Genomic DNA, 25,748 nt, shown 5'->3' with positions numbered 1-25,748 from the left:
CTTACACAGTGCCATTCCTGACCCCTTTTTGATTTTTTCCCCGCTTTTTTAACCCCTGCACTCACCTATCAAGTACAAACACCTTTAATCTCGGGGTAATCTCAGCAAAATGGCTATTTCGCTCTCTCCGCATCCCCCTTCATCCCCCTCCCCACATCCTCAGCAAGGCATAGCGCTGGCACAAGAGCAATCCATCAGGATGCCGGATCCCATCAGTGCAATGAGTTTCCCATCCTCAGATCTACAGCAGAACCCTCCCAACAGCACAGCCCACGGCAAGGAGCAGGTCAGGACTGAGAAACACGGTGTTTCTTCCTCCTGCCTCCATCCCAAACTGGCTGGGGATATTCCCACCGCTCCCCTGAGCGCTGGAGGAGGTCATAAGGAAAAATGCCCGGTGGCCCATTGAGAAAAGACGTCACGTGGGGAAGAAAAAAAAAAAACATTTTTAACAAAAGCAGCGTGTGAGTTTGTGCGTGCCCAGGGACGACACCGAGGGCAGGGAGAGGGATCAAGACAATAGTGAATAGACTTCAGATTATATCCTGAACTCGCAGCCTCATGGGAACGGGGTTATAAAAACCCTTTTTATTTTGTTTGTAGTCCAAAACAAACAAGTACATAAAAAGCTAAATGCGGAGGAGCCAGACAGGAAGTGAGTAACATCTGGGAAACATCTGACCCCAGCCGTCCTGCAAGCCCAGCCCCGGCACAGCGCCGGGTACCTGCTCCTGCCGTGCCAAAGCGGTGGAGGCACCCAAAGCCCCCGCCCCAAAAAGGGCGCTCCTCGGGGGAACCCGTGCCCGTCTCTCAGCTCGTCCCATCGAGCGATGCAACCCCCGAGCTCGTGAGACGAGTAAAACCCTCCCGCCGCTCCCACCTGCCGAGGCACGGGCAGCTTCAGCCCGTCGCAACGGCGCGCAGCGTCGGGAGGGAGGGAAAGCGGCGGGGACGCGCCACCGCCGAGCGGGACGCCCGGGCGCAGGGCTCCGCGCGTGGCGGGCGGGCACCAGGGCACGCTTTGCCAGCCCCGAGAGATGCCCCACGTCCGCCGCCGCCGGAGAGGGGAGGTCCTGCCCAGCCGGCGCAGGGGGCTGGAGGTGTTTTCTCCTTCCTCTTCCTCATCTCCTACTCTTACTCCTCCAAAAGCCCCGCGGAAAGAGCCGCCCGGCGCGCTACCCCACGCACAGACCCAGGAAGCCCGGGGAGGCTGCCGGGCCTGACGCTTGGGCCGGCTCCAGCCCGGCTGCGCGGGAGGAAAGCCGGCTCGGCCGGCTCGCAGCCGGGGCCCTCCGCGTGGGGGAATTCCCCCCTGGCCACCAGCCCAAGCTGCCGTCCCACGTCTTCCCTCTCCACCCGCCCACAGCCAACGGGGAGCTCTGGGGGCGAGAAAAAAAGAAGGGCACGGGGATGCGAGCAACCCCACGGAGGTGTTAGATGACAGCAGGGGGGAGTGGCAATGAAAGAGCGGCCATGCTCAGCACTAGCCTGGATCACAGCAGGAGTCCCTTCTGTGATCTCCGTGCACCCCCAGCTGCATTTGTAGCCGGGAAACGCAACAACCACGCTCAAACCCACGGAGCGACTCCGCTGCCGCCTTCGCTCTTACACCGGCGGCGTGGGGGCATGGGGCACAGCACCAAACTCCTGGCAACCCAGCTTCGCTCGGCTCCTCGGAGCAAACCAGCCGCTTCTCGCGCAGGATGGGATCCCCCCAGCCCACTGGATAAGACCAAAGTAAACCCCAGTTCCCCCCAAAACATCTCCTCTGCGTTTCCTACACAGGCAGAGATGTACTTTCCATTTGCTCTGGCAGAGCCTGGGATTAGCATCTTCGCATTTTCCAGCGGGGAGGATTAAAGCCGGTCGGGCGCCGGACCACGCCGGCAAGGAAGCGGCAGCGGGGCAGGCGGCTGCACGGCATCTGGCACCCGCTGCTCATTTCCCATCGTGTCCACGCGGGCAGCGGCGTGCAGGACCGCTGGCGATAGTGCTTGTGGCTCAGGCATCCCACAAGAGCAGGAAGGACAAAGGCATTTTTGGGGGGACAGTGTTTTGCACTCACGCAAGCAGCTGCCCGAACGAGTTGGACCCCATTGCAAGAGGCGGCAAGAGCACCAAACCAGTCCCCGGTGTGCAACACCGCAGCTAAATTTGGCCCACCGAGCAGGCAGACCGGCTCCTGAAGGTGTCTGAACACATCCACGCCATGGGGGCGAGGAAGGTGATGCACAGGAACCCACCGGAGCCGGGCAGCCTGTTCCCACCATCCCTCACACGTGCCATTTCCCTGCTTTGCTTTAAAATTCCCAGCCTAAATAAGGCTTTGGGGAGGAAATTAATGAAAAGCAAAGCTGATTACAAAGAACAATACAATGACTCAATCTGTTTCTTCTACCTCAATTGTATAAAGCTTTTACATTTATAAAGGTTTCTCTCAATACACAATGAAATGCCCTCTGAGGGAAGCGGTAATGGCCCTGGAGACTTTTGAGCAAGACTGGACAAAACACCCTGAAACAATCCCAAAGGAAGGGCCAGATGATCTAACAGGTCTCTTGCATCTTTAATTTCTCACCCTTTTCTTTCTCCTCCTGTTTCAGGCACGTTTTTTTAGCTGCTGCTAATTAGATGTTAATGCGAGAGCGGTTGCATTTTCAGCACGTGGTGTAGCCAAGAGAAAAATATCAGGGCCCTAAAGGACAAACAGATCACAGGGATGGGCGTCTTTATTCTCAGCGTGGAAAAATATCTCTCTGGAAGCAAAATAGGCCATAAGACATTGATATCCTTTCCACACCAGGATGGATTGCTTCTGTACCCACTGATAGCTGCCTGATGTCCATGGCCCACAATGGTGCCTGCTTCAGATCTCCTCCCTCTCCATCCCCAGGATCTCTGAGGTTGTTTTGTCTAGTTGTAATGCAGCCAGAGCCAGTGGAAAACCCGCACCAGAACAAGAGGCATCCCAAAATAACCTGTGTTTAGGTCAACCGCCAGCCACAAGACCAACCAACCCTCCTGGCTGCTCCTTTGTGGACCATCTCCCAGGAGAAGGCAACAGGACACTCTTCACCACCACCTCCTCCTCCTCTCTGCTGTTTGCTGGGCTGTTTATTCGAATCATCTCTAACCCTCACCTCAGCAAGTTGCGAGGAGGTGAGCTGAGCTGTTCGCAATAAAATCAGTGAGGTGGTACACGGGCAGGAGTCTGTGCCCTTGCCTGCGGCGCCTGCCCCCACCACAAGGACAGTCAACGAGGGCCACCGCTTGTCATCGCCAACACGACCATAAACCCAACCGCACTCAGAGAACACTTGGCCGCGATGCTCCGTCGTCCTCTCCCCTTCACCTTACTTCCAAGATCCTAGCTCACCATTATCAGAAGAGTTAATCCGATTTCAAATTTAGTATTTTTTTATCACCCTACCAGAGGCTTTATAAGAGAAGCCAACACTCTGCAGGCCCTGGCCAGTAGAGATGACCTGTTCCTGCCCCAACGTACCAGCAGGCAGAGACTCTGAAGGAGTTGCACTTCACGTCAGCTCCACTGGAACACCATCATACCTAGGCGTGATACCCCAAGGTCCACGAGGGGGACCAAGACACAGGTCAAGAATGGATGGGGAGGGATTTGTGGCGGTGGGATGTTACTCCCCTCGGTAGTGGGGTCAGGATCCCCTCCACCAGCTCCTGGTGCCTCTATGAGCAGTGACCACTCTCCAGCCCCATGCAGGACCTTGTGCTTACGTCCCAGCTGAGACAGGAACGAAAGCTGCTGCTAAGAGACACATTTATGACCTTCCAAGAGGGAGCCCGCTGACAGCTTAACGAGCTTTTTGTTTTTTCAAGTAGTGGTTTTATATTTACGACCTGAAAGGGAAAGATGCAAGTAGGCAGACGATCATGGGGCTATCTGCTCCTTCTGCTCCTGACCCGCTGCCGTCCAACCCACATCCAAGCCGTTCCAGGAAGCCATAAAAAATGATTGCATTTCAGCTTTTTCCCCCTCCTTCTTTCTCTCTCCCCACTAAAAACAAAAAACACCTTTTTTTTTTTTTGGTGGTGGTAGTGATTTCTTTTTAATGTTCACCCCAAGGAAAAGCATCAAATACTAATGCAGGAAGCTTCAGAGAGATCACACCGGAAACCAGAGGCCCCATATGTCGTGGAGCATCCCAGTGGATATGAGATCCCACCAGCTCATCTCCGAGGCCTGGCTCTTTAATGCCTGGGAAGGAAGGAGGAGAAAGGAGGCGGCCAGAAGCTGGGCTTTATGAGTGTGAGAGATCACATTCCTGGGATATCAGCCCAGAGTTGCACTTAGAAGAAGAAAAAAAAAGGTTAAGGAAGAAGAAAACCAAAACCCACCACCTCTCCCTGGGATGCTGCACTGTTATTTATAAGCTTAGTAGTGAAAAGAGAAGGCAAAACTCCCCCTCATTTTTTTTCCACCCAGATCTCAGCACTAGCACGGCAGAGAAAAACCTTTGGGCTGCACGAGCATTCCAGCCACCAGCAGGAAGATAAGCCTCTTCCTTCGCCTCCAGGTTCCTTGGCAGAGAGGAGACACAGAGGGTTTAACTGCATACAGAGATGCCACAGCCAGGACACGAGCATGATAAAAGCTTCTGTCCACAGTCGTGGGCCCACCCGCCAAGGCCCTACCCTATAGCTCATGAAACTCAGGGGCACCTTGGTCAAGCCCAGCTTGAGGAGTTGGTGGGGGACGTGCAAGGCCAAGACGTGCAAGGCCAGGGGCTGGTGGGGGAAGCGTGCAACATGGCAATGTCCCATGCAACACAGCGCTTGCTGCACCATTGCACGTGACGTTGGACACGCACGTCCCCCGCTTCCAGCTGAGGGGAGCACCATTGCGAGCTTGGCGGCAGCGTCCTTGCGCCGAAACCTCACGCGGCCGTGGACAGGAGGCAAAGTGCCACGCTGGGTGGTGGCTTCTCGCTGAGCAAAGATGGGAAGCGATGAACCGAGCTGCCGAGCTTAGGCCATCTTCTCCTTTCTCCCCTTATCCCTCTCCATCCCCGCGCAAGCGCTGCCTGCCGCAGAGGAGTTACAGACACGAGGCCACAGGAACATGCAACAACAGAAAAAAATAAAAACCAAAACCCTTTTCTAGCGGGGTTAACCAGTTTCCTGAGCGCAGTGGTGGTGGTGGAGGAGGCCCGGGGGGCTGCGGAGCGCAGCGGGGCAGGCCTGGCAGCAGCCCCCTCTCCTCCGCTCCCCTTCCCTCTTTATCTGCTGCCTGGGGCTCTGCCCCGGCGCCTGCTGATAATCAGGGAGCACATTTGAAACCCCGGCGCCAGACGGGATCCTTATCTCCTCCCAAGGAGGAATGTGGGCAGCCCCTGCAACAGCTCTAGGAGAGGGGGGGAGAAGGAGGAACCCCCTCTCACACAGAACTAGCAGGAGTGGGGAAGGGGAGAGGGAGGCAGGGACCCCACCATGAGGGTGACCACGGCTGAGCCGCCAGCTCCCGGGGTGGCCGGCGGGGTGGGAAGCACCCGCTGCCTTGGCCCAAGGGCCGTGTAATTATGCCGGGGATAATTGCTCTGTTTTAATTTCCCGGAAAGTCAAGTCCTGGGTAGGCTGGCTCCAAAAAAAAAAAAAAAAAAATTTAAACAAAGCCAAGCAAGGAGCCAAGGCCGGGCTGAGCCCTCCGGGAGAAGCCCAGGGCACGGGCCCGGCGGACATGAGGCCACAGCCGCGTTCCCTCCCCTCCCACCCACACGGATGCAGGGCGAGGGCTGTGAGCCGTTCCCCACAGAGACCCAAGGCCTTCAGCGCTGGCCTTGCGGGCCCTCCAAGACAGGAGCAGCCTTTAGGGTGGGAGGGAGAGGAGGGCTGGCCCCCAAGAGCCTTCCTCCCCGGCGAGGAGTGTGGTGCTCAGACACCGGCGCTAGAGCTTCCCCGGGGGCTGATCTCCATTACCAACAGGACCAACAAGAACTTCAAGCAGCCCAAAAACAGCAGGGGAGAAGGAGGGGAGGCCAAAGCCAAGCTGCTGCCTTTCCTCCTGCCTGCTGCCAGGCAGGACAGGAGCCATGGCTCCAGCCCGGAGCTCCCTCACCTCCCTCCCGGTACGAGGACCGAATGCTCCAACACCCAAAGAGAGCTGCAAGTGGTTTGTTGTGGGTTTGTTTTTTTTTTTTCTTTTTCCCAATTAGGAACCCAGAACTTTCCCCTCAGCGGCTGGAAAGCCTCACGCCGGCACCCACGGTGAATTTGTGCTCGCCACATGGGTACATGGCTGCCACAGACAGCCGAGTCCGGGCTGGTGTCGGCAACCCCCGGCTTCACCCCTGCCAGGGGTTTCACGGGCATCCACCCATGGAGAACTGTGTTGATGCCATCGGACCCCCAAAGAATTTGCATCCAATTAAGGGGATATTTGGGGGAAAAAAAAAAATCATAAGGGGCTAATGAAGTACAGAAGCTGCCGACACCAGCCATATGCCTCAAATATGCACGGTACACTTAGTGCCGAGGTAATGCAACTGCAGGTATCAGCTCGCCTAATTAGCGACCAGAAGAAAGTCTCATTTAAAACAAAGCTCTTATTTTATTTATTTGCTGACAGTAGCAGAGCAATTCCCTCCAGCATGATGTGAAAGCAAACACATTTTCCTCAAAATAAACCGCCATGGGCTTTTTAATTTTATCCTTCAACAAGTATTCCCTGCTTAGTCTTTGGGAAAGGGGAAAAAGAAAACAACCCCACTGTTACAGGGTATAGGTCATCTACCCAAACTAAGAGCCTCCTGATGGTCCACATCCCTTCCCCACCTTTGCTTTAAGATGCACCCAGAGGCAAACATGGGGGAAAGAAATCCCTAGAAGCAGGGAGAGAGTACAGGGCCACTGTGATTTTCTTCAGTACCTTTATTTATTGAAGTGCTTTAAATAGATATGGATTGACTCTCTCAGCTCTGGCTATTACAGCTTGAAAGGGGAGCTTCGGGCTCTTTAATGCCCACAAGACTGCTTCCAGAGATGCTCTGCACCCAATGCCATGCAGTACCTCCTCCTGCCTACCAAACGGCAACGGGGACCCCTGTATCACCCTCCCTGCTGGGCACAACCCCCCCACCATGCCTGTTTGAGCTCTGGAGTGCCATGGTTTGGGGCAGGGGTTGCTCCAGAAGTGCCACATCCTCATCTTGCCCGGGCAAAGCTGCCCCAAATGCCCACTCCAACACCATTTTAAGCCACGAATCCCTCCAGCCACCCAAGCACATCCCAATGGGTGGTCGAGACACCCACGGATCACCGAGCAAACGACCCACTGACCCACACCCCACTTGCACCAGGTCCCGGGGAGGCTCTCCTCAATCCCAGCACTGCAACCACATCCCACCAGCAAGACCCAGGAGCAGGGTGGGAAGGGGAGCGGCAAGATGCCAGCTTGGGGGGAAAAAAAAAAAACCCTTCTCTTCTGGGCACTGTACTTCACCTCTCGCAGCCAGAGTCAGTCAGTGCCAAGCCCCATTGCAAGCCTGTTCAAGGGATGCTTCAGCATCTCTCCTCTTGCAAAATCTAATGTCCCGGTGCCTCCACCCTTTACACCATCCACACAAAAGATCAGGCCACCAGCTCCACAGCCCACCCAGACAAACCCTTCATCCTCCCCCTGCCACCTTCTTCATACAGTCCAAGCTCACCCACACAATCAGATTTATTCCCTCCTAACAGCACGTCCTGCCACCCATTTATGAATTTATGAAAGAGGGGAGAGGCATCACAAGCCTTTATGGACAACACTGGCTAGGACATGCATTTTTCTTTCCAGTGACGAAAGTAATTCTGTTCAGTTAAGGAATAAGTAAAAAATCATACTATTCGTAGGCAGCTGGGTAAGAGAAAAATCTATTGCAGCGACCCTGAGCAGGCGCTTCCCCAGGGCTTTGAGGCAGAAGACTTAGCAGACACCGTACTGATAACATATTCAAGCTGAACCATAAGTCTTCAGCACACAAAAGGTACTCCTAACTGCAAACTGAATGAGCAGGGGGAAAATAAGCTTAAAAAACCCACAGAGGCCAAAGGCTGGGGGGTGGCAGCAGGTCTAGGTCTCACCTGTGGGACAGCCAGCATCCCTGGCACACACTCCCAGGGGATGAGGAGAAGGATGCTGATGCTGTGTACCCATCTCCTGCCACCAAGACAACCAGGGAAAGTTTGTCTTCTGTGTGTTTAAAGCTGAAGAGAAGTGGGAGAAAAATCAGCATCCATACCACCGTCAGGCCAGTGAAAGATTTCTCCCCCACCGCAGGCCAGCAGCCTCAACCATCCCCAACGATGTATTTGCTCATTATGGCCCCATTTGCCTCCCCCCTGCTACGTCCAGGTCCCAATACCCATCTTACAACACCTTTCTCCCCAACACTGCTTCTTTTCTTCCCTGTAACTCCAAACCAGCTCTTTGTCCCAGGCACAAAGAGCCATGAGTGTTCAAAACACGTGTGGATGTGGCGCTTCAGGACATGGTTTAGGGGACATGGTGGTGCTGGATTAATGGTTGGACTTGATGATCTTAAAGGTCCTTTCCAACCTAGTGATTCTATGAGGTTTCTGCTGTGGCTTTCTGCACCAGTTTCCCAACCAGCTCTTTGGGAACGCCTGGTCAAAGCAAGCCAGCTGTGATCGGCAGCTGCTTTTTCTAAGGAATAACTCCACCAGAGTTTTCTCCATGCCTTCTGCAATGATGGAGTTTGCAGCACAACCTCGGCGGGGTCCCCCTTCTCCTCCTCTTCTCCATTCACCCATTAAATCCCAAGAGGATTGCCCCAAGCTGGGGAAGTCAAGTGACACAAAATAAGCTGGAAGCAAAACCCTCTCCTATTTCCAAACCACCTTAGAAAGGCAAGAAGCAGCACACGATGCAGCTATATGGTAACCTGACCGGCAGGAACCACATCCAAAAGGGAGGCTATGCAGCTCCTGGCTGCCCAACATGTCCTGCAGCTACCCACAGGTCAAGTTCATTATTCTTCTTGAAGGAAAAAAAAAAAAAGTCAACATTTGCCATGCCTTAGTACCCGCCTCGCATGGACGACAAGCTTATGGCATGAGCAAGCAGTGACCACAGAGCTCCTTTTGCAAATTCTTCTTCCAACACCTCAGGCTCCATCTTCCAAGCAAACACCCAGTTCCAGCCAAAGTGCTCCCTATTTCTAGGGGCGGCGACCCCTCCAACCAGCAACCCACCAGCTCCTCAGCACCACCATCCCTACAAACGTTGAAGAAGGCCATCCCACCTTCTCCTAAACCTGCAGCTCTGTGCCTCGTCCAAGGTCCACCTGCAGCACCATCTCTGCCAGCCTGCACCCACAGCAGGACACCAGATCCCGGCATCACCCAGCCAAAGGCATTGCTCCTTCCCTCCAAGGCCCGTTTTTGAGCAGAAAAAGGACGGGAACTACTCAGGCAGCATGCAATATGACCACCAGGAGGAGGGCATTGCATTACTGGAGCTAAAACTGGATCCTGGTTTCTATTGTCCATTCTTTTGTAGTGATGGGAAGAAAGAGCTGCCGCTCTGTAATCAAGCCTCTTCTGGCCGGTTCGCTGCTTTTAGGACCAACCAGGATAATACAACATTGCTTTCATGTGGCAAGAGCAGCTTACGAAGACTACTATTACACTGATACACCGCCGAAATTAAAGCCCTGCTCTGAGTCTCAGTTGCTCCCAGAGGCAGCCTGCTTGCCTCGGACTTAATATCTTCTCCAAGAGTCTGTGATACAGTGAACGGACTAAATTTCTTTCTAAATAAGCACTCGTGAAACTTATTTACTCCAAAAACAATGCCTATTACCTACTTCTGAAAAGAGTAATTCCTTCCAGCTTTTGCTAATGTTCTTTTAGCAACTGCTCTGCATTTCTTGTTTTGCTTATCTGTATGTGCAAAATTACAGTTACAGCAGAGCAGCTTCAGATTTACCCCAAAACCTGGAAGTCTTTTCTTCACTGATGCTTCTTCATAGCTTTATTTTACTTTTTGGTCCCAAATTATTGAGATTCCCTCCCCCCACCCCGCCCCATGTAAAAATTCAGATTCTGAGCTCACCCATACAGACAGATTGAGACTAAAACCTCCAGAGTGGATTAACTCAGCCAGAAATGATCTCATCTGTGAAACATTACAAGGGGCAGTCACATTCTCAGCAGCTTCAAAATAGAGGTTTTTTGGGGTTTTGTTTTTGTTTTGTTTTTTTTTTAATTTAAAAGGGATACCATCTCTCTGCATCTGTGTTGTATCTGGAATAAACATCCTGGTACTGGAAGAAAAGACACTTTTGCCTTCCTAACTCCAGCTTCTCACTTTCACCACCTTCTTGAGAACCTCATCATGGTTTCTCAAGCCTTCTTCTGCATTGCATTAGGAGACTGCCTCTGCAGGTAACATGGTATAAAATCCAGGGAACTCTGCAATAGGACAAGGACTCTTTTCGGCACCCAAGTGACCCGACCCCTGAGCAGCCCTTCCCCAGGCTCAGCACCTCTTTTTCCTTAAAGCACCTCCTGGGCAGCTCGGCTGGGACGAGCCAGGAGGCCACCCTGCCAGCGGAGCAAGAGCCAGGTTAATTATGGCACTTACCTAGGGCTGAATGCCAGCCAGATCAAACCCCACGGGGACCCGCAGGACCAGCTGGCACCATGCCAATGGGAAGACGCTCTTCCCCCCCATCTTTCCCCTTTGATGCCCCATTTTCAGAGATGTAAAAGACTGCTGCTCCCCAAAAGCGTGAAAAGCCGAAGCTGCAAGAACGCCCTTGACCCAAAGATCTAAGATAATCCAAACTCCTCCAGCCCCTGCAGTTTCCAAAAACACCTTTTTAACTTTTTTTTCCTTTACACGTGCTGGCAAAGCGAGACCCAAGAATGGGGGTGCCACATCCAGCATGCCAAGCTACTTCTTCCTAAGCTTGTCTGTATGCTATAGGGAAGCCCACCCTTCCCTCCCCATCTCCCCCCAGCTGAAGGATGCTCTCCTCCTGCATCCCCTTCAGCCACTCAACCATCATTAGTGAAGGGCCATTTCCTTCAGCAACAAATAAAGATCATCTGCCAACAAGTGTCTTTTGCCATGACCTGAAGGCATCCTTCAGCGCTTCTCTCACCTTGCCTAAGGTTTTTCCAATACTTTTCTTCATTCTTCATGTATTTCGAGGTACCCCATATCTCAGCCAAAACTACACGGTCCCATAAAGAGCAGAATGAATCCTGCTTTCCTATAGATCTGTTGCTCAAAATACTCACACCCACGTGGTGTTTGCGTTCTCCAGTGGTAGGTGGCAAGTGTTATGCTGTTGGGTTTTTTTAGTGGGATATTAATAGATCCTTCTCCCTGGCCGACCAGCTTGCCTAGATAAAAAATTTATTGCTAATTTCCTAAGCAGGCAGGCACTTAATTGTGAGACATCTACTTCTGAGTCAAAGAAGGGGAGGGCTGCAGATACAAACAGCACCACTAAAAAAAAAAAAAAACCACCAAAAAAACAAAAAACCACAAAACCCAGTCTGGATTTTTTTTTAGGAAACCAAGCTAAAAGAAGAAAACTGCCCCAAACAAACAAGTAAGCCAGACAGCCAAAAGATAAATCCATACGGATTTCTGATGTCTGAGCCACAGGAGCTGCTCTCGGTGCATGGGCCAAGGAGATGCTGTGCCCCACGGTCCCTTCTGCAGAGGGGCTGGAGCCCACGGCTGCTCCCGGGGGGCCAGGGCAATGCCTTTCTCCTCCCGCACCCCACATATAGCGCGGTCCCTGCAGGCTGCGAGCAGATGGTTACCAAGCTGACAGGTTGCAAACGGCTCCGTAGAGCCGGTCACGGAATCAGATATTGTCTCCATGCCTTTAGTTTTGGAAACAAAAGATGTCTCCCAGCTATAAAAGTTTGCTGCGGGACCCTGCCGCTCCCCCTATTTTCGGATTTCTTCTTTTAAAAGCACTTCAGTCCAGCTCCCATCGCGTAGCTCTGAAGCCTAGACAGCTCTCCAGGCTGCCTGCACATAACTTTTTCCACCCAAGAAGGGAAAACGGATCTTTTCGTGTGGCTGTCCTCTACGTAGCTGGAAGGAGAACGCAAGGACAGCCACGGTGCACAGCACAAACACAACCTTGCTCTTCCAGCAAGCTGCAGGAACTCCCTTCTCTGCAAAGAGTTTCTTCCCTTGACTTCCTATCAAACTCGCACGCGCCAGGAACTCACGGCAACCCGGAGAGCCTTCTTCCCAACATCCCTGCCATTTATTTATAGGAGCCCTAAGGGTTTGGGAACAGCCCTGTACCCAGCCCTAAAGACACGGCACAGCAGTGACCCCGCAGAGTGCCAGGCAGGGACCCAAACCATCTTTTAGGATGGGTTTATTTTTTTTAAAATCATCCTTCAGCAGGCCATGCTGGATACCCTCCCACACCTACCGGGATGCAAAGCGCAGCCAAACTGCGGGACTCCGGCTTCTTTTGCTGCCCCGCTGGTTTTAGCTCTGCAACTTGACCCTTGCAGAAACATATGGTTTGCATTCTCCCCCCTATACTTTCCACAGACACTCTCCTTCCCCCGCCTCCCATAGGCACACAAATCCAAGCCCTTTTCTCTTTAAGCGAGAAGCCGCACAGCCAGCCCTCCCCGTCGCTCTCTAAAGGAAGGAGACAGGCACGGGCAGACCGTAAAACCCCTCGGCCGAGACTGCTAAGTGGGCTTTGCTATTTCATGCAGGGGTCATTAACAGCCTGGCTGGATCTGCTGCATCCCCTTATAGCTAGTCTATAAATACTAATGAAAACAGAGCCAGTATGTCACTGGGATATGGAGGCAGAAAGGGGGAGGCAGCAAGCGCCTGCACAACAAACACCCGCTCCGCGAGCGGGGCTTTGCCTTCCCCAGCCGGCCCGGGGGCCACCGAAAAGCCACCCTGCTCAAACCTCCAGCCTCATCCCTCTCGGCTAGCAGGAGAGGACGGAAACAGCAGCAAGCCCTTGGGATGCGGGGACAGCAAACAGGTACAGCGATGCCAAAGTGCTGCAGGGTGCCGGTAGTCGGAGGATGCTCGAAGGGCAGGCAACGGGGTTAAGCAGCAACTTCGCCTCCTCTTTTCCCCCTCCCCGTGTCCAAAAATCATCTTTCTTTTCCTGTTCCGCAGTTTTCATCTAATTTTCCGCTTCATCCAACAGCCGGGCTTTTCCCCGCAAAGAGACGACGGCAGCCTAAGCCGGTTTTTGTTCAGCCCAGAGGACCAATCCAGCGGGAAACGGCAAGAGAGATTTTTACAGAGCATTACTTCGCCTTAACCAACAAGCAAGGCATCACCTTCCCCCAGCCCACGTCACGGGGTGAAGTTAAAAAACTCATGAGGGCCTTTCTACCTGCTTCTTTTTTCTAGTGTCCTTAAAGCACCGCACTCGAGCGGAGCCTCGCAGAGCCTGGGAAGGCTGTGGGACGGACGGGGGGATGGATGCCCCCGGCCAAAACAGCACAGGCCGTGATAGAAACCAGAAGCCTTGCGGTCTGTGAGCCCGACTGCCTTTGCAAAGCATACCGAGCATTGCCGGCGCGCCTGCGCACCCCACACCATCCTCCCAGCCGTGGCCGATGAGTGCCGCGGCAAAAAAAAACCCCAAAGATCCTCTGAATTTATATATTTTCGGCAGCACGGGACCAAGCAAGCCTGACAGTTTCTTGGAGCCAAGCACAGCAAGAAGTCCTCTTAGCAGGTATTACAAAACCACACTTAAAACAAACCATCTATTTCTGACCCAGCGTGTTTTTTTAGGATCAGCATTACTCAAGGTTTTAGCTGGGCAGATGAGGCTCTGCAGTAACCTGTGGCTTTCCCTGCCACTTATCCCCCGGGATCCTTCCCAATCGCTGGGACCCCGTCTGCAAAGCCGGCGCGTGGGTTTTTCCATCCCCGGCAGGACCAGCCCCAACACGCCCCAGACTCCCGGGGTTTTGTTGCAAACTACAAAGGAACCTGCCCAATTCGCCCCGGTTTGCATAACCAGTTTATCCCAAGCATTTGTTTTAAAAACTCAACTCTTGTTAGTCACCGTTCAGCCCAAACAAAACCCAACCCTCTTCCCAGCTTTTGGATCTCGCTTTTCCAGCTCTGGGCAGAGCCAACATTTTTATCTTGGTGTATAAATTTTAGAGTCTGAATTATGTGCCTCAATACCTTGTTTTATATCTATATAACAGGGTAGCCGAAGTACCTGCGACCCAGGATAGGGATTAACCGCGGGGCTGTAACTCCTGCGATCCAAAGCTGGGACCCCTGGGCTATGGCACCAGGGGATTTTGACGTGCAAAGCCTCCACAGCCGCATCTCCCATCTTGCTTCACCTAAGCACAGACCAGTCATTCACCAGCAGCAAATCATTTAGTGGAGACACACGTGAAAAAAGAGGGACTGGAAAGGGGCGGGGGGGGAATAATAAAAGTTTTATAGCCCTTGGCAGCCCATACCCCAGCTTCATCACATTTTGGACCCCGGTCACCCGAGCAGCTCCATGTTGCACAGCCATGCAGCCAAATCCCTTCTCCTGAAACAAATCCCTTTAGTGCCGACGTTGGAGCACAGGAGGAGGTGTTTGCAGGGCTCCGACTGCAGAAAAGCAGCTGAAACGATGCGCAGCAAGCACCACACGTCCTCCAGGAAAGCGTACTTCCACAACCAAGTCAACCGTCTCCTCCTAAAGACCAGGGGAGGACGAGAGGAACTGCAGACCCAGGTGGAAGCGCATGGGCAGAGAAGCCCAAATTGCCACCTCTTCTTTCCAGCCGCACTGACGGAGCCGGGCATGCACTCAGCAGTGACACTGTGTCACTAAGCGCTTGTCCCCAAAGCGGATAGACTGCTGGAACTCAGAGGAGACCCTACGGAGCTGGGATGCCACAGCCCCGCATGAGCAGCCCCTGAGCACTGGGAACAGCTTACTTCCAGCCTAATGCAGATTTTCAGCAATACTTGACCCACTCTGGGCAGACGTCCTCAGGTCAGGTCCCAGAAAGCAGAAAACAGGACATTTAAGCTTCTTTAAGACAGGCTAGAGGAGAAAACCCTTCAATGAGCCTAGTCTCCAATGCAGCAGCCTAGACCACCGATTAGTTTTAATTGCTGTGTAATTGAACTTAGGAGCCATGCTTTCGTTTTAAGCATGTCTCTACATTTCACATCTGCCAAGGGGGAAAAGTAAAAGCCTGCAAAATAATATTCCAGCGCAGGAACCCCATCCAGCAACTGTAAAAAGAGCCACGCCAGGCAGGGAGGTGAAGGTACCCGCACCCCGACCAGCATCCCCAGCCTGTTTGGGATAAACAGGGGTGGAGGGAAGCTGCTGGGATCCCACACCTGGGCAGCAGCCATCCGAAACGGAACGATGGCCCCCGGCCAGACCACAGCAGACACCATGGCCACGTTGCAAGATCCACCCTCATGACCAGCACTAACTGCTAGCTTCACTTGCAGGCCCTGCAAAGCCTTCAGAGATGCCCCTCCAGGTGAGGGTGGGGATGCTTGCTCGGCTCCACTTGGCTAGACGATGAAAAGCAAGCAGCAGACCGCGGTGGTTGTTTTTTTTTTTTTTTTTTTTGGTTGTTTTAAATAGCAATCACTTTCTGGCTGCTGGAAAACACCCTCCTCCTGTTCTTCAAGCCAATCCAAACAGATAGAGCCAGTAACCCAGCCGCGTGATGACATAGGACAGCAAGGTCTCCACGGGGGATAACAGGCACGTGGAGATCAGCCCCACTCACAGACCATGCAAAGAAGGGATGAGACCCCCGCCTCAAGATGGCAGAAGGAAGCTCTGTTCATCTGTCTCCATAAAATCCTCCAAAGCCCCATTGCTCCATCCCAGTTGTTCTCCATCCTCCAAATAGCGGTCACCAGCACCTGAAGGAAGAACTACAACTTCCCAGCATATCACGGTAGTCCACCAGAAAACTGGATGGTCAATGAAGCAAGGTCTTCTGCTGAGGACCTTCTTGGTGCCTTCAGCCACCGCTGGGTGGATGGGCCAATGTGTGCCACTGGTCATGAATAAGCCCAAAAACCTCACAGCCCAGAAAGCATTGAGGACTCCCGCCGACGGCAACCTCAGGCAGGAGGAGACAGCAACGCTGCATCCCAGGCGCGTCCCTTCTCCCATTTAAATCTGTCCTGAGGAGTTTCTGGGCTCTCTAGCCTCCTGCCTAAGGAAAACTCCCACGCTATACAATGCGACGCAACCCTTTTAATAGCCTCCCGCCTCCGCGAGCCATCCGGGGTTTGTTTTACAACGTCTCATCCCTCCGGCCTGCCACTGCCCCAGGAGATGCAGGCACACACCAAGGAACCCACCCAGAGGTGGGCAACCCATACTGCTCCTTGTTTAAGTCATGGAGGAGGACATGCAGCGGTATTTAAATGCTGCCCACCAAGGAGGGAGCATGGCAAGAAGAGGTATAATTGGGAGTAACTTCCAGGCCGGTGGCAGTTCCCAGGGAGGAGAGTTGCTCCGCAAAAGGGAAGACTTGGAGCAACAGCAGGACAAAGTCAGGGTGGAGAAAAGCTAGCTCTCATCTCGGCCGCTCTCACCTCCCCGCGCAAGCCTCCCCCTCGCCGGGCTCGTGTCGTTCAACAGCCACCACGTCCATCTCCAGGCAGCTTCAGCGGGGAGGGAAGAAGCATCATCGTGCCCTATAGAAGCGTTCCCCACGCGCCGTCCTGAGCCCAAACCCTCTCGGGCACACGTTACCTGTGCCCGCGTGCCATTCGGTCCAATACATCGAGGCATGCTGAATCCATCCCTAGGGCAAGCCCAAGCACCCAAAACAATCCCGCACCTGCATACAGTGACATCAATGCCAAGAGCATTTCTCCACCTCTGTGGAAGTTTTGCAGGTGGTTTTTCGCCTCCTTTCCTCTTTCTAGCATCCCGTGCTATCCACCTGCACGGATCCTCTGGTCAAGGATGCTGCTCGCAGCATCACTCCTGCAGAGCCCCGAAGCCTGCCCGGGCAACCGGGCATCCGCGCTCCAAGGTCCTGTCCTCGCCTCCTGCGGTGGCCTCTGCTCGAGAGAAAGGCAGATGGATCTAATACGCATTAAACATCTCAAAATGAGATTTTCCACGCTCTTTCAAAGGGAAACAATCACTCAGCTTTCACACTCGGCGCAGGCTTGTGAAGGCGGAGAGCCGTGGGGCAGCAAAGGTTACTCATGGGACCTTCATGGAAACCGCACCGGCGGGACCCCCCGGAAGCACGAGCAATGCCACGATCCGACTTTTGTATCCGGCTCGATGAGGGTTTTGTACCGATTAGAAGGACAGCCCATGCTCACAGCCCCGGGTATTCAGGCAGGGAAGGGATTGCTTGTGGGGCAAACAAGCCCTTTTCCTCCTCCTGGCTCTTCTTCCTCTCAAAGCGAAGGCAGCTGTGCTATACGTGTGTATATATGTGTACTATGGACCGCTGCTGATCAGACTTGTGGGGCAGAGGGATGGAGGTGGAGAAGGAGACCCCCAGAGATGCTGGGGAAATCTATATAGGTCTTCCTATATAGATAGGAAAAGGGAACGGGCCAGCCCAGACCCCAAATGCATGTGGGAAAAAAAAGCCTCAGAGTTTGAGGCTAGAGCTCTTCTCAGTTTTCTCCTTGTATAATCAGGTATATTGCTCTTTAGTAAGTGTCTCAACTTGTGTCCTCCATCTCCCAGGGTTAAAAAAAAAAAAAAAGAATAAAATAAAATCACTGCCTTTAACTTAAAGGGGAAAAAACTGGCTCAAAACATTTGCTTTTCAGATCCTGAGGGACTATGCCAGCCCCATCCACTCAGACCAAGCCCTGCGTGGCAGGCAACGGGATTGTGCCTCCCGATAAATATTTTGCCTGCACAAATACAGCTGCAGGAGGAGGCTTTGTCTCACGGTCGCAGCCCAGTTTTGGGACTCCTGTGCCACCGCCACGCCTGCCCCACAGCCTGCCATCCCCGCGTACGTGCCTCAGGTGGCTCCGCAGCCAAAACACCCAGGGCTTGGGACCTGGTAATTCCTCCTCCTCGCAGCAAAGAGCAAGGTCAGCAATGTATTAGCCAGAAAGGGGATATTTCCCAGCACCCAAAAGAGCGAGTGCTTGGCCATCAAGCCCCTCTGGAGAGGGCCTGAGGCAGGAGGAGGGAAGACGGTGGCCTCCACGGATGCTCCAGGCAGCCAAGGCAAAGGACCCAGGCTGAGGAAAGATGGGAAGAAGAATCCGCACCAAAGACAAAAACACTTTCTTCCTTCTGAGCTGTCAGACACCCAGCCGGTGTCTTTTTTTTGCATGCTTTTCTCCCCCTCCCCACCTGAATTTCTCCATGGAGCCCAACACTGGGAAACATAGGGAGCCAAACTTGCCACCGCGGTCCCTTTACCAGATTTACCCCAAGGTACACTCCTCCCAACCACCAGGAGTTTGGGTTAAGGCTTGCAACTTCAACACCCGCCACGTTACACCAGGTAGCAGCACCTGGACCCCCAGTTTGAGGGTCAGGACCAGGACCCACTGCCCCACGTGTTCCACTACAAACCTAACCCAGCTATAACACGCCCGTGTGGGTCCAGGGGAGCTCGCTGCAATGGGGAGCAGACCCCCAAAAGCTGGGCTTGAGCCACCAGGTCTGCGAAAAGCCATCAAAGGCAGGGGGGAGCAGAGGAGACCCCAGCGGGGCTGTGCCGGGCGGCAGCGGGGAGGGACTCGCAGGAGATTAAAGGGAGCGTGCGGGACACGCTGGAGCAAGCCCCGTGCTAAGTAATTCCTGCTTCCCTTTCCTCGTTTTCCAGCGTGGCTTCGCCCAGCCTTTCCCAGCCTGGCTCCTGTTTGATCTCGGGGCTCGTTCTGCCTTTCCCTCGCCTCCAACCAGCCAGCGCAACCCGGAGGTGCCTTGCTACGACCCGCCAAGCTGCCCCAGCCCCACCAAAAAACAAAACAAAACAAAACAGCCCCTACGTGAAAAAGCAAATAGCAAAAGCGAGGGGGGGGGGAGGGAAAAATCCCCTAAAAATCCAAGCTCAGCAAACACGTGGCTGCTGCCAGCCCAGCCCAGCGGTTTGGGAGGAGAGGGGATGGGGAACGGGCTCAGGAGGAGGAGACGGCAGCTCTTTCCCCTCCACCAAGGAGCAGGTCCGGGGCTGCCAGCCCAGCGCATTCCTGCGCCGTGAGTCAGGCCTCCGAAAAACCAGGAGGCTTCAAAAATAATACTCGGTGCAGCCGGGATGCTTTGCTCGCCTCCCGGCTCTCCAGCCTCCCCCCCATGCACGCAGCCCCTGCTTTTAGCGTTTCGCTCCGCAACGGGATCAAAACCGATTTAAACCAAAACCCAGCCGGGACCCTCACGAACAACATCACCCTCCACGCCGGGACTCCGGCACGAAGCTTAAAAAGGAAACCCGCGCTCCAGAACCGCCTCGCCAGTAAAAATCCAAGCGCCAGCCCAGCCCGCGGGGACAGCGAGAGGGGGGATTTGGGGAGCCTTAGGGAGGGTGCTGCGCTCCGCGAGGGGCCTCCGGGCTCCCACCAAGAGAGGTCCCTGGGAGGGCGGCTGTGAAACCAGCCTTCAGAGCAGCTTTCTGGGTTTTCTGCCTCTCCCAAGTCAAAGTTCCGCATTTCCCAGCCCCGCGGCAGGCCATACAGCATTTCTTAATTTTATTTTTTTTTTTTTTTCCTCCCCCCTCTAGTGCCCAGGCCTGATGTGAGGAGCCACATCGCTAAAAAAGCCACCGCTTCCCCACTCCCGGGGCACCACAAAGGCCCCGGTTTGGGGAGGGAAAGCACCTTGTACAGCATTTATTTCGGGTCCCGAGCTCTGGCAGCACCGGGTGAGGCTCACCCGAGCTCCCCTCGTCCCAGGATGAGCAGCAGGAGGAACGAATCTTGGTGCCACCAGACACAAACACCCCCCCCCGGCACCCGAAAGGGCCGGGGCCGTCTCAGCTCCGCGCCGCCGCGCTCTGGCTCAGGAGCCGGGGTGGCTTGCACAATACAACTGATTACAGCAAATTACAGCTTTGCTTATTAAGGAAAACCAAAATGGGAGGCAACGGGCCTCAAAATGCCACGGCGGGGCCGACGGCGAGCGGCTCGGGCGTCCCTCGCGCCCGTATTAACCTCCCCGCTCCGCCGGGAGAGAGGCGCGGGTGGGATGGCAGGAGGGGGCAGAGGGAACGGGCTGGTGATTTATACCCCCCACCCCGGCCCCGGCAAATGTTTTCGCTCACGTTAGCATCGCTAAAGCCGGGAGGATGTAAGTGAATAGGAAACAGCAGGAACCTGTGGCTTTATGGCACCGACATCTGCTGTAATGAACTCCTCGCGGACTCCATACAGCCCCTTCCGCCCTCGCCGCGCAGCCCGGCGCTTCCCGCCACCTCCCCGGCACCGGCCGGTGGGCCTGGCCCAGCAAAGCCCCGCTCCTCTCCCGATAACCCACGGGGTCACCCCCAAACACCCCGGCAGGGAGAAAGCCACCGGGCTGAGGACTCAAAAGCGCTGCTGCTGCTAGGAACGGAAGCAAAGCCAAGCTCCTTGCATCATCTTGGCTCACTTAACTGACCCAAAATACAGATTTTTTTTTTTTTTTTTTTTATTTTATCCCTGTATGGCTAGGACAGGGGTGGAAAGGGAGCCAGCGTGCACAGCACCAAAAGGACCCACAGGGCCTTACACAGGAGAGGAGATAAAGGACACAGCTGGTCCCTACAAGCCGCTTACTGTGTCAGCAGTGATGCGCTTCTAATTTTTAAGTGGACAAAATGCAATCCGCATCCCCCCTCAACTGCCACTCCCAAGGCATTTTGCCTTAAAAGGAGTATTTTTTCCCTTTCTCTCCTATTTTTTTTTTTATTTCATCATTTCTTTCTGCCACGATCACACACAGCGAGCACCCGCTTCCAAGAGAGGGGGTTCCGTCGCCGGGAAGCTAAAGGAGAAGACGACCAAAAGGCGAAGCAGGTCCTTCCACGTGCCGCCGGCCTCAAGCGAGGCAAGCCTCCACCTCCCGCAAGGGCAGGCTCGGCCGAGGAGCGACAGGTCTCGGGGCATCTCTCCCCCAGCCACCTGCCCGCCAGGACAGCGGCGGGCGGGCTCGCCGCGGCCACCGACGCGCCGGAGCCCGCGACCCACGCCGGCGGGGGCCGGCGGTGCCGGTGTCCCGCTCCCTCCTTCCCTCCCCACGGCGGTAGAGCAGCGTCGTTGTCTTACGGCGGGCGGCACACACAGAGCAGCAGGACGCTCGGCGAGGAGCCCGGCCGGCAAAGCCGCGGGAGCGGGGGGCACACGGGCTGGGGGTCCCCCGGGAGCAGGGGGGAGCACAGCAGCAGTCCTGGGGGCGAGCGGGCCGACCGCTTCTGGGTGCCAAACCCCAACCCAAAGCAAAACCCGACAGGAACGCTACGTACATTCTCTGTCATTAAAAGAAAAAAAAAAATACATTTTTCTGGGCGATGTCTCTCCGTCCCTCCTTAAAACCAGGCCGAGGTGGGGAAGGGAGCACATCATCACCAGGGCTGAGCACCCACCTCAGCTCCCTCCTCTGCGTCATCACACGCGATCTCTACACAACACTCCTGGAGAAACACTAATTATAGCTCTACGGCTAAAAACTTTACACGCGTTTACGTATGCCAGAGTAACAGCGTGCCTTTAGAAAGCTCCCCAGACTCAAAATGACCCAGCTTGGCCAGGTTTACCTTGGTTTTTGGGGGTTTTTTTCCCGTTCATGTTCCCTCCCTCCTGCCCAGCTTTATTGCAATCCCCGCACGAACTTGGTGCCCGCAAAAACAAAGAGCCGGGCACGGGGGTCCTGCACCACCAACCCAGCCGACAGCCCCCGCGGCAGCCCCCCCAGGCTGCACCCTGACCCACCGCAGCCTGCCTAACCCAGCCTTCCCAAGCCCATCCTCAGCATCCCACGCCGTGCCGAGCCTCCGGGCCCCTCGCCGCCCACTCCCACGGCACGGGCCCCTCCGGCACACGTCGCGCTGCTCCCGGCTGAGCGGGACGCCGGTTGCCGGCTCTCAAAGCTCCCCCTTCCCAGCAAAAGGAGAGTTTCTTCTGGCTGGAGGAGGCTGCTGCAGCAACGTCCAGGCCACTGGATAAGTCAATAGTGCCATTTCTGTTTTCCATTTGCCGAAACACACTAGATCTTTGTCTGGCAGAGGCGGAAAAAAATATTAATCTAATTAAATTCCCTCCCTAAAATTCCTCGTCACCTTAATTACGCTTCAGAAAAGAAGGCTTGGTTCATTTTCCTAGAAAATCAGCTTGTCAGGAGACGCTTTTAACTGCTAACGAGACGGATCCGCGGCTTCGCGCCGCGTCCTCAAACCCGCGCCAGGAGCCGCGGGGAGCGGGCGAGGGGCTCTCCTCCCGAAGTTCCCACGGGGACGATGACCTTGCCCGTCACCGGAGCCCCGACGCTTACGGTTCTGGTCTCTTCCGCCCTCTAAAAGCCACCAAACTTCACAGGGCTCCACTTCCGAGCTCTACGCTCGAAGACATCTTTTTATATCTGCGGGATAAACACCGGTACCTTCGCTCTGCCACCGCCGGAGGATGACAAAGGACAAAGTCCTGAGACGCAGAAGGTGTTCGTGAGTTGCCCGGGGAGCGGGGTAGAAATAAAAACAGATAGCGGAGAGGCTGAATTTGATCACAGGAGTCCTAACGAGAGAGGGCAGCAGGAGAGACGCGCCTCTGTTTATTGTCTGTGGCAGGAATTACCGAGGGAAAGGCTGGATTTAGGTGCATCTCCATCACGGGAAACTTTGAGGAGCCGTAGGAAAAGACCACCGAGTTGCCCGATCGGTAGCTCGGTTTATCAAAAGGCAGATTTAAAAAAAAAAAAAAATTAATAATAAAATAACACCTATCCAAGCTGAATGATTACTTATTTGCCCCGCTGAGGAATCACAGCTGGCGGTACTACAAACAGGGTTGGGTTTGTTTTGCTTTTCTCAAGGAAAAAAAATAAAATTTTATATCTATAAAATTTAGTATCTCTATTAAATGTTGATATAAAATAAAATACAAGGAAGCGGCAGGGCGGGGAGCAGCGCTGCCAGCCCGCATCCCCCCCTGCCCAAACCCGCGCTTCCCCGCACACCCCTCAGCCTTTACATTAAAAAAATACGTATCTATAGAAAATAAATAAGCGCCACAAGGCTGGACACCCCCCTCCCCGAGCTGCCCCTAAAAAAGGGGGCAACCGCAGTGAACTTTTTCGCGGGGAGAGGCAGTGGGGGGGATACCCCGAAAAACTTCTGCCCCCTCCCCAGCCCCCCCCCCCCCGTTACCTGCGGCGGCCAGCGCCCGGCGGAGCGGCAGCAGGAGGCTGAGGAGGAGGAGGGCGGCGGGGCGGCGGGGCCCGGGCGGCGGCATGGCGGCGGGGCCGGGAGCGGAGCGGAGCTGCCTGCCCGCCCGCCCGCCTGGCCACACTGCCGGGCTGCCCGCCGCCGAGCGGGGCGGGGCGGCACCGCCCCTGCGATGAGCTGCTCCCGGCCTCAGCCCCCCGCCCCCTCTCCCCTCACCGCCAGCCCCTTCTCCCCCCAGCCCGTGCTGGGGAGGAGGAGGAGGGATAACAAAGCCGAGCCAGGAGCGGGGCTGCGAGGCCGGGATGGAAAAACCACGGGAAATACCAACCGGCGGAGCCTTCTCTGCAGCGGGGACGTGCGGGCACAAGGGGGAGCCCCGCAACGCGCTCGGCGCCGGCTTCCACACACCTCCCCCCCACCTCGCCAAACCCCGGGGAGAAGCACGCCGGCAAAAATACTTCCACGCGTGAAGCAACGTGTCCTTCTGCTGCTGAGGATGCGAGCGCCACAGGCTCACCTAATGGAGTATTACACCCCCTCCCGCCCCAGGGACTGGGACCGAGACCCAGGCTGCAGAATGTACCATATAAAAAAAAAAATATATATATACACAGAATATACCGTATTAAAAAAGCATATAAAACCCCCCAGACACGCAGAAATAATTAAAAAAAAAAAAGTACAATTCACACACCGGGGAAGGTACCCTGCAGCTGCTCCCCAATAACCGCACGTCTCCCCTCTTGCAAAGACTTGAAATCAAACTCACAGGTTTGCAAACTTTGGGCGGCGAGGCTCACGGTTTTCCACACAAGGCTGGGTTTACCCCCCCCCCACCTCCTCGCTCGCCGGAGAGGGGGCAAAAGGGCTCAGCCACCCCCCGGGAGGGGGGACAACCCCAACTTCAGCAAAGTTGCACCACGATCGAGCAACTCAAGGAGGGCTGCAAAGCACCAGATGACAACAAAAGCCTCTCCCATCCACCAAGGCACCGCCACTGCTGCCTATAAACGGTTAAAATAGCATGGGAACGGCTAACTACTTTTAATTGCTGGCAGCTGCTCCGGTTCCTCCGGGGCTGGGCAGCGGGGGTGAAGAAACCCTCCAAGCAGTAATTAGGGCCGGTGGAACCAGGGCTGTGGGTTTGGCGCTGCCGCTCGCCGGGCCCGCCGCGCCGCTCCGGCCGTGGGTTTGCTCCTTGGCCCGAGCTGCGTCCTCGCCTTCGGAGGGGTAGCGCGGCCCCGGAGGGGATGGAGGAGCCGGGGGATGGATTCGGGGGGGTCGCGTGCGGAGCAGGGGACGCGGGAGCGCCGGGGGTGGCCTTTGCGCTTGGGATGGGCGTTTTGGGCATCACCCAAAAATGAAAATCCACTTTTGGGAATCTTTCAGAGCCGTCATGAGCATTCCCCGTTGCCCAGTTACCTTCTCCCACCTTTGCAGAGAGCCCTCTCCCTCGGGCGGTCCCGGGGGTACCCCGGCCAGACCCCAAAACCGGGGTGCTCGTGCCGCCCAGCTTGGGGCCACCTGCACGTCGCCAGCGATACGGCTGCCCTCGGTGCTGCCTCCGGCACCCCACGCGCGGCCGCGCTTCAGCCCGTGTTTACAGAGCAGCGAGACGTGCCGGAAAAGTCTTAAGAGCAAAAAAAAAAAAAAAAAAAAAGAAAAGAAGGAAAAAAAATCTCATTTCCAGTTGCTGTCGACGGGGTGAAGCCGTAAAAGAAGAGCTCGACTGGGCAGCAAGAGCGGGGGATGCGCCCGATGCGGACCCGCTGGCGCTGGCGTTGGAGAGGGGCTGGGGGTGGGAGATCCGGGAAAATAAACCAGCAAAAAAGGCTATTTTCCAGCCGGATCGGGCCACACGCGGGGCTCCCGGCAGCGTAACTCAAGGTTCACATCGGCGCTTGGCTCCGGCCCCACGTGCAGCCCCGAAGCCCGGGCGTTTGCGCCGGAGCTCCGCGACCCTTCGTGCGAGAGAGGGCTCTGTGCCTGGGCGGGGGTTTATTCTTTTATTAAATACCAGCGATAACACACAGGCTTGCGTGTAAAGCGCGTCGAGGGGCTCTGGAGAGCGGCTTGGCGCCGGTGCGGCTGCTGGTGTTGATGAGCGGAAGAGCCGGCGGGCGGTCCGAGCGCCCGCTTTTGGGAGCAGAGCACGCCTTTTGTACGGGGTTTTTTTTTTGCGTGCAGAAATGAGAGCGGGCGGGTTTAAATCAGGTGGCGTTTAAGTCACTGTCTGGTATTCAAAATACGAATTAAAGCCATGCAAATGAATGGTTAGCCTACCGCTATTTCACAATTCTAGAAAAATATGACATGACAAACTATCATTAAGGCAAAGGGCTGTTGTTTCCTCCCTCCCAGGCGTTTACGTATTACCCCTCGTGTTCCTC

General features: G+C 55.0%; 1 protein-coding gene across 1 annotated transcript in view; it reads right to left on the bottom strand.

The window, feature by feature from the left end:
* UNC5B (unc-5 netrin receptor B) overlaps positions 1 to 25,531 on the bottom strand; it is a gene marked incomplete at its 3' end in the record, with an annotated part of 52,772 nt that extends 27,241 nt beyond the window's left edge. The window contains exon 1 of the mRNA XM_082002094.1: positions 23,341 to 25,531. Within this exon, the coding sequence (XP_081858220.1) occupies positions 23,341 to 23,425 (85 nt within the window). The 5' untranslated portion in view covers positions 23,426 to 25,531. The remainder of the gene's footprint in view (positions 1 to 23,340) is intronic.
* Between the last annotated feature and the right edge of the window lie 217 nt (positions 25,532 to 25,748).

Source organism: Phaethon aethereus (genome assembly GCF_964289735.1).
Source record: "Phaethon aethereus genome assembly, chromosome: 7".
Taxonomy (NCBI): domain Eukaryota; kingdom Metazoa; phylum Chordata; class Aves; order Phaethontiformes; family Phaethontidae; genus Phaethon; species Phaethon aethereus.
Note: the sequence above shows the minus strand (reverse complement) of the source record. Positions and strands in the feature narration are given on the sequence as shown.